Genomic DNA, 16,053 nt, shown 5'->3' on the forward strand with positions numbered 1-16,053 from the left:
ACATGAGGCCTTTGCTCAAGCTAACTAGGAGCTTCCAATCCACGGGGAGTGAAGAGAGAACTCCAGCCACTTTTCTACAGTGCTCTTTCTCATCCTTACCCAGCTCATTGACTCAGTACTCACTCTTCTGGGGAATACAGCCATTCTGCTCAGCTGACGTGCTGCCTCGGGAGGCAGAGGTGCAGAGGACTGCTGTTTCTCCCTTCCCACCTGTTCCCTGCTCCATCAGCCACCATCTGAAAAGGCAGAGAGCCACCCCGCTGACCTGTAGTCACTCTACTGTTTGGCACATAAGCAGCAGCCCACATAGGCATGGCTTCCTACTCTCCCACGCTCCCCCTTTCTCTGCCTGGGGCCGGCGCAGCCAAGGGATGAGAAACAATTTCTCTCCTGGCTAAAAGGAAGGGCACAAGGCCATGTAAACACAGCAACATGTGGAGACAAAAGAGCAACAGTGTGCTTCTTGGCATGGTTAGCCAAGTCTTGGCAGCCTGAATTAACTAGCGTTTGCTCAGTTACCATGCTCTTCTCCATGGCATGGCTACCGCCTCGGGCATGCAGATCAAGTCCTCACCTGGACACAGGAAGCATTTCCTCTCAGCTTCATCCTCTTCCTTCATTCCAAAAAAAGGCACTAATCATGTAGCCGTTTCTCAGTGGTTTACCAGCCCCTTTCGTTGAAAGCTTACAGTTTTAAATTTCAGCAGGGGTTCTCTTCCATCCCAAGCCTCATCACGTCTCCATATTTAAGTCTTGCTCCAACTTGGATCTTTCTCTGTCCCCCAATCTACTACGTCTCCCATGAAATCTCTTCTCCCTACCTCCTTTCTCTATGAGCTCGGCTTTATATGGCATACTAATAACCTCTGCCTCCTCCAGGAAGTCTCCCCAGCTCTCCCAAGGAAGGTTAGTTGTTGCACTTTGTACTTGCTGACAGCACACTCTTGTGATGGGTTTGATGGTGTGTTTATACAGGTGTGTTTGCAGTCTGACCCAGCTCAGTAAGACCCACTGTGGCATCCCTTTGGTGGCTAGTGAAAGTCCAAAATCCTCCCCCAAGCTACTGTGAATTCCCAGGGCTCTGTGTTTTCCTGGTTCCCTCATCTGCACCTCTTGCTTCTGGGCCTTCCCGCTTTAGTGTGCGCAACGCCCACCCAGGTATGGTCAAGAATGTCCTGTAAGGGGTATGTCGCCTGGGCAGTGCTCAGGGGTACTCAGCCAAGAGGACCAAAAGGTCTTGACAGCTCAGCCCAGTCAGCGCTCGCTCACTCTGCATCCAGCCACAAGGAGTCGTTGCCAGGTTGCTAGAATGAGCTAGCTGTGCTCCTGTGTGCTCCCACGTTTCTAGTACAAACTGCCCTCGCAAGCTTCTGTGATACAGACATCACTGAAATCCGGGATGGCATGGCTCTTCAAACGTCTTTGCTCTCCTCCCCACCACATGAACAATGCCTGAGTCCTTCATTATCCACATGGACTGCCCCCTCCCACTCTTCCTGCCTCTGTTCCTTTTCTCTCCCATTCTCTCCATCTCCATCTCTCGTCTCCTTTCTCCCTATCTTCTGTTTCTTCCCCCTTTTTTTCATCTTCTGTCTTTCTCATTTTCTCAGGAGCAACTTAACCACTTCATTTGTTCTTCTACCAACTCCAGAGGGTAGCTTTACCCACCGGCTGCTTATCAAGACGTTCTGGCAAACAGACTTGCTTCCCCTTCTCTAGGAAGATGTGGTAGCTATCTGCCATGAAGATAATGTTCATCCTTTATACACGGAAGTGTCTGTGCCCCACCCCATGTCTGTCAGCTCCGTAAGAGTAGACATGTCCATGGTGGCCATCATAGCGGATATCCCATTAGTAAGGTAGCAAATGGAAAACTGAGCAGCACGTAGGGCTAGTCAAGACCTGGCTCGAGTTCCTACTCTGTCGATTATTAGTGGAAGGCTCCGGATAAGTTATTTAACTCTGCAGGGTCTTAGTTTCTTCATCTTCAAAAGCAGCAGAGTGAAAACATAGCAAGGAACACACTCAGGCGTGGGTTTGCCCAGATTCCTGAGACAGGGATAACAAGGCAAGGCCTCGTGGGAATGCTGCGAGGATTATTGAAAATAAAGCATACACAATGCTAAGCATGGCATCTACCATCCTCTTGATTATTCCTGGGTGTTTTAACTTAGTAAGTATTGCTGCTATCACGTTGAGCTATCAAGACTCAAAGGATCAAAAGGTATAACAGAAACTTTAAAAAAAATAAGTGTTTCACATTATAATAATCTCATCAGACCCCTAATGATCTTAAATTTTGCTTTGGAAAAAGTCATCATAGGCCGGGCTGTGGTGGCGAACGCCTTTAATCCCAGCACTCGGGAGGCAGAGGCAGGTGGATCTCTACGAGTTCGAGGCCAGCCTGGGCTACAGAGTGAGTTCCAGGAAAGGCGCAAAGCTACACAGAGAAACCCTGTCTCGAAAAACCTAAAAAAAAAAAAAAAAAAGTCATCATGTGCACAATTGTTGTCCTGCTGGTTGGAACATAAGCATATTCCATGTGTCAATCTGTGGATGACAGTTGTCCTGTTTGGCATAAGACATCTCTTTGTGCATCTCTTCTCAGGGCCTCAGGTGTCTTTCCCATTATCACTGACATTTTACATTTTTTTCCTGGCCTTGAATTAATGCCTTTAAGGGGCAGTCAATCCTCTATAATTTATGCATATTCATTAAGGAGGAAAACAATGGATATTTTGAAACAGAATAAACCCAAGGAGCTTCGTCATCCAAAGAATTACAGCAAACTTTTAAAAAACAGAAATGTCTGACCCTAATGGGGTCCTTAGAGTGTCAAAAGCACTCCCTTTCAACCCAACCTTCCCACAATGGCATTTCAGCGTCATGTAGCATTTATTTGAAATGAGGCCATCCTCAAATACCCTTCATACTGGCTGAAAATTCATCCAGCTGTTTTCACACGATGTGGTGCCAAAGAAGCAGAAAGGGACGGATTCGTGTTTATGTAGCTGATAATGGTGGAGAAATGAGCCCGTGGACTTATGGGAATGTCAGGCTGACAGAGAGACCGAGCAGCAGCAGACAGTACCCGGCATCAGGCAAAGCCTCAGTAAATGCTGTTATCTGTTTTGTGAAAGATCAGGGTTCAAAGCATACCCATCCCATCATTATCTCTACAAAACACAGGGAGGGCACATACGCACAGAATAAAGACCCCAAGAAATGGGCCGGAGTGTGGAAGAGAGCTGCATCATCGGAGCTGAGGAACCCCGTTTCTCCTCATCAGTGTCTTCTCCTTTGTTGTTTTGTGTGCACCACACAAACAGTACAAGGTGTTAATAACTGTGGGAAGATTTCTCTTTCCCTGTAGAAACTCATTTTTTCACTATTTACAAATCACTTATGTCCCAAACCTCTGAACCACTTGGAGCAGCAACCCGAGGAAGGTTTTAGGAAAACTGACAGGAAACCATTCTCTAGCAAAAAAAAAAAAAAAAAAAAAAAAGACAAATCACCTCTTTCCTCCACTTTTTTTTCTTTTCTCTTTCTTGAAAGGCCAAATCAATGATCTGCAGCTGTGAAAGCTGCCATGTTTATTTCGTTAATTACTTTTTTCCTACCAAAAAAACGCATTGTCAAGGCTGCCTGGGCAAAATGAAAACATAAACATTTAGACACTTATTATTTTTAATGCAAAACAAAAATGAATTTATCCTGAACACAACCAGACTGTATGGGTCAATTTTTTTTTTTTAATTCCTTTATACACCAGCAGATTTAGTAGCTAGAAACTGCTAGAATTCTCTTTACGGGCTCCAAAGCCTTGACCTCGGTTAAAGTCCTGAGCACCCTAGCTAGTGAGCAAAGTAAACCAAAAGTCCCACAACTTAAGCCTGATTTTATGCCCCAGCTGCATAGCAGGAGGCGGATGTCTTAAACAGCCAAACAACAAAATGAAACCACCATCACCAACTCGAAAGCGACAGGGTGTGGCCGATATACTGCTGGGAGCCCGGCAGTGTCCTCTCTTCCCAAGTGTCCTGCAGGAACCCTTGAGGAATGGGACAGGGAACTCCAGGACAGGCAGAGTCAAGCTGGAGCTCACCCGCCGCTGGAGGTGGTCAGTGTACAGTGACTCAATGAGGCTGGTGACTCAGTGACGTCTGAGAACATCACTGTGAGACACCAACCCCTCCAGTGTTTTGTGGTGGAAGGGAATTCGAATGATCGACGGAATGCTCGTACAGACGGGGCTTCTCCCTGCCCAGTCTCCTCCATTTTGCACAAGAGCCCTGGGAGTCGAAGGCTATTGCTCTCACTTAGACACCGAGGTCTCTGAGAAGCAAAGTGACTGGAATGGGAGTCGTCCATAAGTCAGCGTCAGAACCAGAAATAAAATCCAGTTCCCCGCGGCAGCTGCTCAGCTAGGAGTCCGCTGGTGTGGATGAGTTCCAGAAGCTTCCTGTAGTAAGAATTCACAGGCCTGGTCCTTACTCAGAAATTCAAGAACTTCAACCCGACTCTGTAAATGAAAAGGGTTTCCAAGTGACTGAGAAAGGGGCGGCGTTCCTTTTAAAAGATGCTTTTGCTGTCTGCACAGCATCTGTACCTTCCCTCTCGCGGGGCGGGTGATGGAGATTGTATCTATCTCATCTCTGAATCCTGTCACCTGATGGTGCAAGGACCAGTTCTTCTGACCTAATCCTCAAATGGCCACAGTCTGGCAGACAGGCTTTATTTTAGCCTGGAGGGTTATGAGGTTAGAGGATAATGAGTAAATATTTTAGTACCAACTCCTCATGAAAGAACAGGGTGGCCTGGGAGAAAGTTTCTCCAGTCTAAGCTGTTGCTAGTTGGACACTGGTCAGGTTTGAAGATGGTGCCAGTTCACAGTAAAAAGGCTATTTACAGCCAACTTATCTAGTCCTCAATATGGTATTTAAAAATCAAGAGAAAATACTCCTTTGGGAAATATACATGGCATAAAAATAATTCTGCATTAACAGTTAACGCTGAGGCATTCTGAGGATTAGCTAGCTAAAGCTCTCATCTGAACTACAAAACATGTCTACTCTGGGGTCTCAGCACAAGTTAGATGGGACACTCATTAATTCAGGGAGCAAGGAGGCCATATATCTTGAAGGGTAGAGAGAGATTTAAACTTTGGACAAGAAAGAGTAAAGATAGAAATAGATGGCCCATAATAGATGTAAAAAGTTTCCCTCAGCTGGACTGGAATGCTGATCTGGTAGCTGGGCCTCTATCATACATGAAAATGACCACCTAATTCTAAGTCTAATTTCTTTTTGGTCATAATTACCTATTACTATAATTCTATCATTACTACAATGCAAGAGTATAGAGAGTAGACAAAATATAAAATCACCACTAATCATCTTACTAACAATAACACAGTGGAGGGTTCTCCCACCTCCAAGTCTTTGCATGAGCTTGTGTATCCTTTCAAGGACCGTTTACTGAGCAATGACTACGTGTTGAACACTGTTCTTTTCTGATGCAGCAATCACTGTGGTGAATATAATCTTTTCCCTCGTTTTTACTGAATAGTATAAACGTCTTGTATTTCTAGCATTAGAAAACACAAAGACAGCAGAAAAGGCCCTCATGTTAAGTTCTTTGCGATATCCCGGAAGCCCCTTGGGACGTCCTTGATGTAGGAAGTAATGAGGGGTCTCACAATGAGTCATTCCTTGTCATTTGTGTTCTGGGATGTGGGCTGCTCTAAATAGTTCGGGAACGGTGACATGCATGTCTTTCAACAATAACTCTGAATATAAATGGGTAGTTTTTCTCAGTGAAAAGACAGACTCACAAATTGGGTCATAAAATGAGATTCCTCTCTGTCCTGCCTCTAAGAAATATACTTCCAACTAAAGATAGACACTGCTTTAGAGAGAACTGACTCCCACAAGCTGTCCTCTGGCCTCCACACACATGCAAACACATGTTTGCATACATTAAATAAATGTGAAAAAATTTAACTGACAGGTAAAAAGAAGATCAGAACTGAGATTAAATAGAAACATAAAAATAATTGATAAGATGAACAGTTCTTTGAAAAACTAAGAGAGATTGGCAAACCCTTACCCATACTAGTCAAATGAAATAGAAGACCTAAATTGATAAGATTAGAGACAGAGCAGGAGACATTACAAGCAAGAAAGGCTTACAGCCTATGGTGATTTGAATGAAAATGGCCCTCTTAGGCTTATAGGGAGTGACACTATTAGGAGGTGTGGCCTTGTTGGAGTAGGTGTAGCCTTTTTGGAGGAAGTGTGTCAGTGGGAGTGGGCTTTGAGGTTTCAAATGCTCAGGCCAGGCCCAGTGTCACTCTCTCTTCCTGCTGCCTGAGGATCTGGATGTAGAACCCTCAGCTACTTCTCCAATACCATGTCTGCCTGCATGTCACCATGCTTCCCGCCATTGACAATAATGGACTAAAGCTCTGACTGTAAGCCAGCCTCAGTGAAATGGTTTCCTTTATAATAGTTGCCGTGGTCAAGGTGTTTCTTCACAGCAACAAAACCCCTAAGATACAGCCTGACCTCAGCCAACCTGCCTCTGAAACTCAGTCTTCTCCTCCATTTTGCCTTTGTGGTTAACTAGGCTAACTCTTTCTTTGTGAAGAAGTCAACTGATATCTCTAAATCTAAGCATCCCTATTTGTGTTAAAGGGAAAAATAATATTGAACTGCTGGTGCCGTTGTGTGAATCAAATAAAATACTGGACATGAAAGCCATTTGACAACTCTAGATAGCTCCAGAGACACAGAATATTGTGGACATTGATAATAATAATAATAATAAAAAGCTGGGCTGTTATTGTTGACCATAACACTGCCAGTGTGTGTGTGCTGTGCATTTGTGTCTATTCATGTCTTGCATGTGTGGAGGAGGTCCACATGTGTGCTAATATGCATGTGGAGGCCTAAAGTTGATGTCAGGAATTGTCCTCAATCATTCTGCCACATTATTCATTGAGGCGGAGTCAATCAAACCCAAAGCTTGCAGATATGGCTCGTCTCACTAGCCAGCTTGTTCTGTCTCTGTCTTCCAAGGCTGAAATTACAGGCCCACTTGGCATTTGTCTTAGTTGGGGTTTCTATTGCTGTGAAGAGACACCATGACCACAGCAACTCTTATAGAGAAAACATTTAATGGAGAGTGACTCACTTACAGTTTCGGAGGTTCAGTCCATCATGGCAGGGAGAGTGGCGGCATGAAGGCAAGCATGGTACTGGAGAAAGAGTTGAGGGTCCTACATCTTACAGGCAACAGGAAGTCGACTGACTCCCTGGGTGGTACCCTGAGTATATGAAACCTCAAAGCCCGACCCCACAGTGACACATATCTTCCAACAAGGCCATACCTACTCCAACAAAGCCACCCTTCCTAATAATGCCACTCACTACAAGATTATTGGATTATGGGAGCCAATTACATTCAAACTGCCACAGCACTGATGTGGGTTCTAGTGACTCCAACTCCAGTCTTCACACTTGCACAGCGAGTCCTTCAGCCTCCCACCCCCACCCAGCAGGGACAGCGTTAGCACATGGCAGGAAGTGCTCTGTGAGCATGATTAGTTTAACACAGAAAACAGATCTCAAACAGGGTGGGGAGAAACACCAGGGCACAGACCTTGATGAGAAGGGAGCCTTGAGTTCTTGGCCACAGGAACCAGTAGCCTCAAGTTCAGTAAGTGCTCCTCTCTGAGAAGTGCCCTACACTTACAGAGAGACCAGGAAATAGAGCTAGAGCAGCGTCACCAGCTGGGACAAGGGAAAGCCTGATGCTCTTGTACTGAAGCCTATGATTTGTGGCTTTAGAACTGTGAGACAGCCCCACACACACTCAGTTATCTTAGTTGTAGAACTTTGCGACAGCCCCCCACACACACTCAGTTGTCTTAGTTGTATAGCTGTAGAACTCAGTTATCTTAGTAGCAATGATAATTGTAATTGTACCTATTATTACTTATTACATGCAATTGTTTGTCTTGTGCTAGGCAGTATTTTAAACTTTTCACATAAATAGTTCAGTTGATCCTCCCTATAAACACAGATGGCTAGAAATCTCTAATTTACATATGGGGGTTATTGAAACACAGAAACTTAAGTTACAGTGCCAATTCACCTTTGAAATCTGAGCAGAGAGAAAGGAGGGGAAGGTGATGTTATGATTTCCCATTTTGTGGATGAGGAAACTGAGCCTTGGGTTGATTGAATACATTGCTTAAGACTTCTTTCCAGTTCTGTTATTGAAGGCAGAGCTGTTGAGCTACACGGCCCATATTCTTTCTCTTCTACTTAGCTCCGTTGGGTCAGTGGCACATTCGAGCTTGGAAATCACATCTTCTAACTTCCAACTTGAGCCCAACCACAGTTGCCCATGTTTTGCTACAAAGACTTATTGCTTTGAATACTCAAGTGGGCAATTGGACGCCTGAGGTCAGCCCAGGAGCCCAAAGCCATCTGCCCGCTCAACAGAAGAGTCCTGTCACACTTGCAGTCAGAGGGGACCTGCACTGACCTTCCCACCTTGCAACCAGGAAAACAAACTCCTGTGATTCTGGGAAGTTAGGGGAACCCAGCTCCGGTCTCTGGCCCAACCTGTAGCCATAGCTCCTTGGAGGCAATGGTGTAATCACCCATCTGCCATTCAACAAGACTCACTGGCCCGGCGTTGGTTTATTATGCACCCCTCCTGTGCTCACACAGGGCACTGCACACACCAGAACCGCACACACTCCTGCATTCAGTTATTTTATTGGGTCGCTGGGAAAACGTCAGTCCCTCCTATCACCCCTGCCCATGCTCGTATCAAAAAGCACCAAGAAATGTAACCATAGCAACCAGTGGGAGCTGGTGGGGAAACAACCAACAAGAGCCTCTCTCATCATTCTCTGAGTTAAGCATATGTGGAGTTTCTCTCCTTGGTGAAACACTGGATTAGGCATTGGGGATGAGACACACGTTTACTCTTCCTAACAACTTCTACATGGCAATTATTATTGCCTTTATTTTACACATTCCCCTTCCACAGTAGAGAGGTATTTGTGGAAAGTGCCCTCCACTTGCCTATTGGTGTGGGTAGGCAACTTCTCGTCACTAATGGAATGTGCATGGGCGCGTGGGTACCGCTTCTGGGGCCAGAGCTGACATGTTTCTTTCCCACTTCAACTTTCCCCAGCAGCTAGCAGAAAGCAGAGGGTCTTTTGAGCATGGGGCCTAGGCTTCTTCCCTGCTTGGAAAAGAGCAGCGTGGCAAACACAAACACAAACGGACTTGACGAACAATACGTGAGCAACTCTGCTTGACCCTTTACACCACTGCAAGGGGTAAACATTTGTGACAACGTCCAGAATTGTTGCCGTTAAATTTGGCCCATGAACCAGCAAGCTCAGGCTTGGTGCCTCACAGAAAACCAAGAAGCCAACCTTATACACAAAAGTGAAGTAGCATGCCTGAGGACAGGAAAGGCCCGCGGTCCGAGGTGTGGCATCCCCTGGACATTGGTACTGCCAGGGCTGAGCCCCGGCTCTTTTCTGCAGTTGTGCTGTGCCTGGCTTGCAAGCGTCACTCGGTTTGTGCTTGAAACCCCATCCATCTCCCTGGATTTACCTGCCACCAATGAGTGAGTCGCTCGTAAGGTTGGAATTTGCTGCAAATATCCAGTCACTAGAAACACAGGGGCCATTTCTAAAATGTTTCACAGAGAATCTGAAGGAAGCTTGAGTTTCCTCCAACTAGAAACTACACAAACACCACAGATGGGGACACAGACATATTTCAGACTTAAAACATCATTGTAGTTCAAATAAAAGCTGACTCTCCTGATGAAACACCCTTTGGAGTCCCCACCAGGGAAGGCTTCTTCTATGATGAGTCGGGGTGCTTGGAACTGCCCTCTAATCCGTGACCATCCCTTGTGTTCCCAAGGGCTTGTTCTGGTTAGGAAGTTTTATGAGAAGAGGTTGAAATACCCTGAGGGAGAGGGCATGGCAATAGTAATCAGGCTCCGGTGGCCCAAATATCACACCAGAGGAAAGAAGCCTGGAGAGTGGCTGAGATGCCAGATAATGCAATCTTCTACGCTATCCAGGGAAAGTCTTTCCCTGAGTTCCAAAGTGATGCACAGTGGCTTGGCCTGGCGGGCACTCTGATATGAAGCCACAGCACAAAGCATCTCTTTATCAGTGTTAGGCACAGGAATCTGGCCTGGACCTCTGAAGTCACTGAGCAGCTGGACTGAGTTGTGGCAGGATTCAAAATCCTGCAGCTAAGAGACATTTGAAGGCTCACACTGATAAATGCCTATGAAGTAAGAGCCTATGGTAGACTCCAGGAGTTCTGCATATTCTTTTACCAGTAGCACTTCAAAATTATTTATCTTTACAACTCTGAAGAACAGGCGGCATTATGTTGCTTTATGGATTTGAGGCATGCAAGTCACCCAACCTGGAAATGGCAGAATTTGGTTTCAAGTCGAAGCCCAGATGATGTTGAAAGCCACTCACTGTGTACCGTGGGTACTACCCAAGCCACAGCCCTCTGGATGCAGTGTGTGTCTCACTTTGTCACGGCTATCCTGGAGAAAGAGGAAGATAATTACACTGTTGCCTCTGCATCAGGATTGCGCTTTGCTGAAGGGGAAAAAAACCCAAAGCATTTTAAAGGACCAGAAGCCAGTGTATGCATAAGCTCAGAGGGGACCTCCAGGCCCCGAGCTTTGGAGCCTGGCTAAGTCAGCCGCCCCACATCACCAGAAGTGGCAACACAGATTCCTCCTATTTTGCCTCTGTTCTTGGGAGCACACTCTATTTTGCGGCCCTCATTTACGACAGGGTACCTCAAGTTCTGCACTCTTGGCAGTTTCTAGCACAAAATTGACCTGCACACATTATGGCACATTTGGGGATTCAAACCCCATGGAAGCAGGTCAGCTGCCAGCACTGGGCTTTGCTGGGGAATTCAGCTCCCAGAGCCGAATCCATAACATTGCCTGTGCATTCCAACCTGCTGTACCTCTAAGCCCAGCTAGACTATTTCCCCAGGCCTGGGTGCTCGTGAGTGCCAAGTTCATTCTGGCTGGAAACCAAGTGTGATTTCCTGAGTTCAGACCCAAGTTGTTTGCTTCAGGACCCTTGACAGGCCCGTGTCACCTGCTTCCCCCTCTAGGGCCCGAGGAATTCCTCTTTCTAGGACAGCTCCGCTTGCTTTCCCCAGTCTCCCTCTCAAGAACTTTTAAAAACATGTTTCCGTGTAGTATGATTTTCTAGTTAACTTTAAAACAAATCATTTAGGTCTGTGTATGCCTGCTTTTCTACATGTGAACCATATGCAGGCAGGAGCCTACAGAGGCCAGACGAGGCCATCAGATCCCCTGGGACTAGACTTACAGGTGCTTATGAGCCATCCTATGTAGGTGCTAGGAATTGACCTCAGATCTTCAATAAGAACAGCAAGGCTTTGCCCGCCATAGTGGCACATGCCTTTAATCCCAGCACTCAGAGGGCAGAGGCAGGAGGATCTCTGTGAGTTCGAGGCCAGCCTGGTCTACAAGTGAGTTCCAAGACAGTCAGGACTGTTACACAGAGAAACTTTGTCTCAAAAAACCAATAATAATAATAATAATAATAATAATAATAATAACACAACAACAATGCAGTAAGGGCTCTTACTTGGTAAGCCATCTTTCCTGTCCCAATTTTTTTTCAGCATTTAAAACAGTCAACTTATCACAAAAATACAGCAGACAGCACCAGCCACAGTCCTACCATCCCCCTCAGTTTGTTCATAGGCAGACACAGAGCTGTGGGGTCAGCACTGCCATGCCACAGACAACGTCGGCAGTTACTATTCCTCTGTGGTAGATAGCAAGTGTGTCTCATCTCTCGCTATTCCCGAGGCTTCAGAGTGAGTCAGAGAGGTGGACAGTAAGCAGTCAGGGATCTGTGCACATTGTGAGGAGAAAGGAGTGTAGGAATAGACAGACACATCTGCTGTGTTCTGCTGTTTCTGCTTGCCATAGATTGTCTGAAAACATGGGCTCCCAGAGTCCCCCTTCTTGGACAGGAATACAGGTCCCTCTCCTCTGAACCTTGGCTGTTTTTCAATTCCCTCTGAGTTGTGGAATACACTAAGAACAATGGAGTGGTGACTTCCAGGCCTTCTATGGCTTTGAAGCTTTTCTCTCTCTCATGAGATCCACATACCATGTAAGAAAATTTGAGTTTGACTAGACAGTTCTCCTGGAGAAAGGGGCAGTTCCAAACAGGCCCAGATGTCCCTGTCACACCAGTGAGGAACCAGGCATGGGAGATGGCCAGCCTAGCATGCCAGACTACATACTAAATCCATTACATGAAGGACCTGGTCAACATAAATGTGTCAGGAATGTTGGCAGAGCCCGGCTACTCCTTGGAATCAGGAGCAGACAGACATACTTTTAATCCACGCTTCTTTCGTTGCATAGCAACAGACAATATATACAACATGTCTTAAAACTACCACTTCCGAGCCGTCGCCGCGCCGCCGCCGCTCCCTAACGCCAGCGCTGCCTCTCGCTTGCAGAGCTCCAGCCGAAGGAGAAGGGGGGTAAGTAAGGAGGTGCCCATACCATGGCTCGTACAAAGCAGACTGCCCGCAAATCCACCGGTGGTAAAGCACCCAGGAAACAACTGGCTACTAAAGCCGCTCGCAAGAGTGCGCCCTCTACTGGAGGGGTGAAGAAACCTCATCGTTACAGGCCTGGTACTGTGGCACTCCGTGAAATCAGACGTTATCAGAAGTCCACTGAACTTCTGATTCGCAAGCTCCCCTTCCAGCGTCTGGTGCGAGAAATTGCTCAGGACTTCAAAACAGATCTGCGCTTCCAGAGTGCAGCTATTGGTGCTTTGCAGGAGGCAAGTGAGGCCTATCTGGTTGGCCTTTTTGAAGATACCAACCTGTGTGCTATCCATGCCAAACGTGTAACAATTATGCCAAAAGATATCCAGCTAGCACGCCGCATACGCGGAGAACGTGCTTAAGAGTCCACTATGAGGGGAAACATTTCATTCTCAAAAATTGTTTTCCTCTTCTTCCTGTTATCAGTAGTTCTGAATGTTAGATATTTTTTCCATGGGGTCAAAAGGTACCTAAGTATATGATTGCGAGTGGAAAAATAGGGGACAGAAATCAGGTATTGGCAGTTTTTCCATTTTCATTTGTGTGTGAATTTTTAATATAAATGCAAGATGTAAAGCATTAATGCAAGCAAAATGTTTCAGTGAACACATTTCAACAGTTCAACTTTATAACAATTATAAATAAACCTGTTAAAATTTTCTGGACAATGCCAGCATTTGGATTTTTTTAAAATAAGTAAATTTCTTATTGACGGCAACTAAATGGTGTTTGTAGCATTTTTATCATACAGTAGATTCCATCCATTCACTATACTTTTCTAACTGAGTTATCCTACATGCAAGTACATGTTTTTAATGTTGTCTGTCTTCTGTGCTGTTCCTGTAAGTTTGCTATTAAAATACATTAAACTATAAAAAAAAAAAACTACCACTTCCTACCGTCAGTTCACCTCTGTCTCACACCACCCCTGAATTTCTTCCATGAAGGTGGAAACAGCAGCTCGCTCTCTCTCTCTCGCTCTCTCTCTCTCTCTCTCTCTCTCTCTCTCGTGTCCTCTGACTCCCTACTTTTCATTGAGCATATCTGTTTGTACATTTCTCTCCTCTGATGCACTGGAGACAGCTGGGGGCTCCTGTTTGGTTTTTGTTCATGTTGGTATCCCCAACTCCACAAGAGAGTGCTCAATGAGCCAATCAACCCAGCCGTTGCTCTGAGGCCTCCCTGTGCTCACAATGCTCCCACCCTCTGACCCGATGGAGAAGCACGTATCTCTAACTTCAAGTTGCTTAATAACAAGGTCTTTCTCCCCTCCGTACACAAAACAGTGGCTCTCACATGCTCTCTTTCTATTTTTCTCCCTTTATTTTCTTTCATGGAACGTTTGACACTTTCATGGAACGTTTGTCTCTCAGGAGGATAGAAAACTTTTGCTGCCTTTAAATTCCCTACTGTGACACCAGGCGGTGGAGGCACACGCCTTGAATCCCAGCACTGGGGAGGCAGAGCCAGGTGAATCTCTGTGAGTTCGAGGCCAGCCTGGTCTACAGAGCAAGATCCAGGAAAGGCACCAAAGCTACACAGAGAAACCCTGTCTCAAAAAACCTAAATAAATAAATAGATAGATAGATAAATTCCCTACTGTGTTTCAGTCCTGACTGAGAGCCAGGCTTGGCACCTGATATATGTCTCACAAATGTTCAATGTTTTGCATTTAGTGGGAGACCAATAAATGCAGGAATTGGATATTGGTATTCTCACTTTTTTTCCATGCAGTAAGCCCCTTTATCCAAATATTTTTATATGTAGGCATTTATTGAAAAGAGTCACTGGTCTGGTTCGAGGCCCCTTGGTCTCTGCTGCACCATCGACACTGGGCCCTCACTGGGACTCTTTCTGGACATCCCATTGCTGCCCTGTGTTGTGGGGATCCTGCAGCCCTGGGTCTACAGGACTCATACCACCCCTCAGTCCTCCCACCCTCCCCAGTACCCCCTCATGCTCCAGCAGATCACAGATGGGGTGGATGCTGGGGTGGGCTAACACATAACGCTAATTCTGTGCCTGGGTAGTTGCAGGGTTGGTCAGCCTGCCAGCTTTCCCCTGTCCAGGGTGGGCTCTCCAGCATCACCCTCACTAATTCACCCTTTGCAGTAATGAGCAAGGAGTGGGACCAGCTCTTCAGCTTTCAAGTCCTCAGGGTCAGTTCTTTCATATCTACACCTTCAGGGCCAGCTCTACTGTGTTGCCCAGGCAAGGTCACAAAGTCAGGAGGCCACTCTCCTGAGTGCAGCAGCTGATGAGAAGCAGGAACTCTCCTGCTCTTATGAACTCAGGGCCAGCTCTCCCATCTGCCTCAGGCATTGATGGGCAGGGGTGGGGTGGTGGTAAATTGTCACTTTTAACTCGGGCCCTTGCCTTTCCATTTGAGTCCTTAATTGTGATTAATAAACATGATTGGTCCACAGATATGTGCAGCCTTCCTCCTCTTTCCTAGGCACACTGCAAAGGAATCTGCCTAACAATCTTGAGGTAGGGAAGGATCATATGCCTAGATCTGGCTGGGCCCAGAGAGGAAGCGACCGGATGCACTTCTGGGCTGAGCGAAGAGCCTGTCTGTCCCTCCTGCTGGCTCTTGCCCGGCCCTGTGTTGAGATGATGGAGCCACCAAATCAAAGGAGTCTTGGATCGCTAGGCCACTGTTTGCAGAACAGCTGTCCTGGAGAGCTGCCCATAACCACAGGGGACGTTGCATGAGTCAGAAATAAACTTTTGTTAAGTTAAGCCACTGAGATTTTGGAGTGGGCTGTTATGAAACAGCCTAACCCATCCGGATCCAGGAAAGCCTATTTGGTTGAAACAGAAAAGGAAAATGCAGAGAGAAGGGGAGCATGAAGCCCTCCCATCACCCAAATCCCGGCTTACCATTTCAAAGTGCAAAACTGTCTCACCTGAGCCGGGCACGGTACCAGGTAAGGGCCTGAGAGAACAGGATGAGTATGACTCAGTCTAACAGCCCAGTGAGAGACAGTGTGCTACCAAAATGTGATGTGGTGTGTCACATGGTTATGGCTGCTCCTCACACCCAGAGATCGGGCACACAGAGTAGGACACCTCGTCTCCCATGTAAGGTTAGTCTGAATGGAGCAGGCACTCCTGGAGTAGGCAGAGGAGTGCAATTAGGTCAGGCGAGGCAGGTGGTGGAGAAAGTGGGCACATAGAAAAGGGATGCTGTCCTTCCTTGGTGGTCACATGCATGCTGGTTCCTCTTTCCTCAAGATGGCAGTCATCACCTGACTCCGCAGGTCCTCACTTAGGCCTGCCATCGAAAACCAGAGCCTTGACATTGCCTTGCCCTGTTTTCCCCTGATTTGTGGGCAGCTTACCTTTACAAGCAGAC

The 16,053-nt window shown here is 46.4% G+C and overlaps 1 protein-coding gene across 1 annotated transcript; it reads left to right on the forward strand.

The window, feature by feature from the left end:
- Positions 1 to 12,568: 12,568 nt before the first annotated feature.
- On the forward strand, positions 12,569 to 13,354 carry LOC128097567 (histone H3.3A). The gene has a single exon (XM_052718158.1). The coding sequence runs from the start codon at positions 12,647 to 12,649 to the stop codon at positions 13,055 to 13,057; it is 411 nt and encodes a 136-aa protein (XP_052574118.1). The 5' UTR covers positions 12,569 to 12,646; the 3' UTR covers positions 13,058 to 13,354.
- The last annotated feature ends 2,699 nt before the right edge of the window (positions 13,355 to 16,053 follow it).

This window comes from Peromyscus californicus, unplaced genomic scaffold (assembly GCF_007827085.1).
Source record: "Peromyscus californicus insignis strain IS unplaced genomic scaffold, ASM782708v3 Scaffold_5__1_contigs__length_169319896, whole genome shotgun sequence".
In the NCBI taxonomy this organism is placed as follows: domain Eukaryota; kingdom Metazoa; phylum Chordata; class Mammalia; order Rodentia; family Cricetidae; genus Peromyscus; species Peromyscus californicus.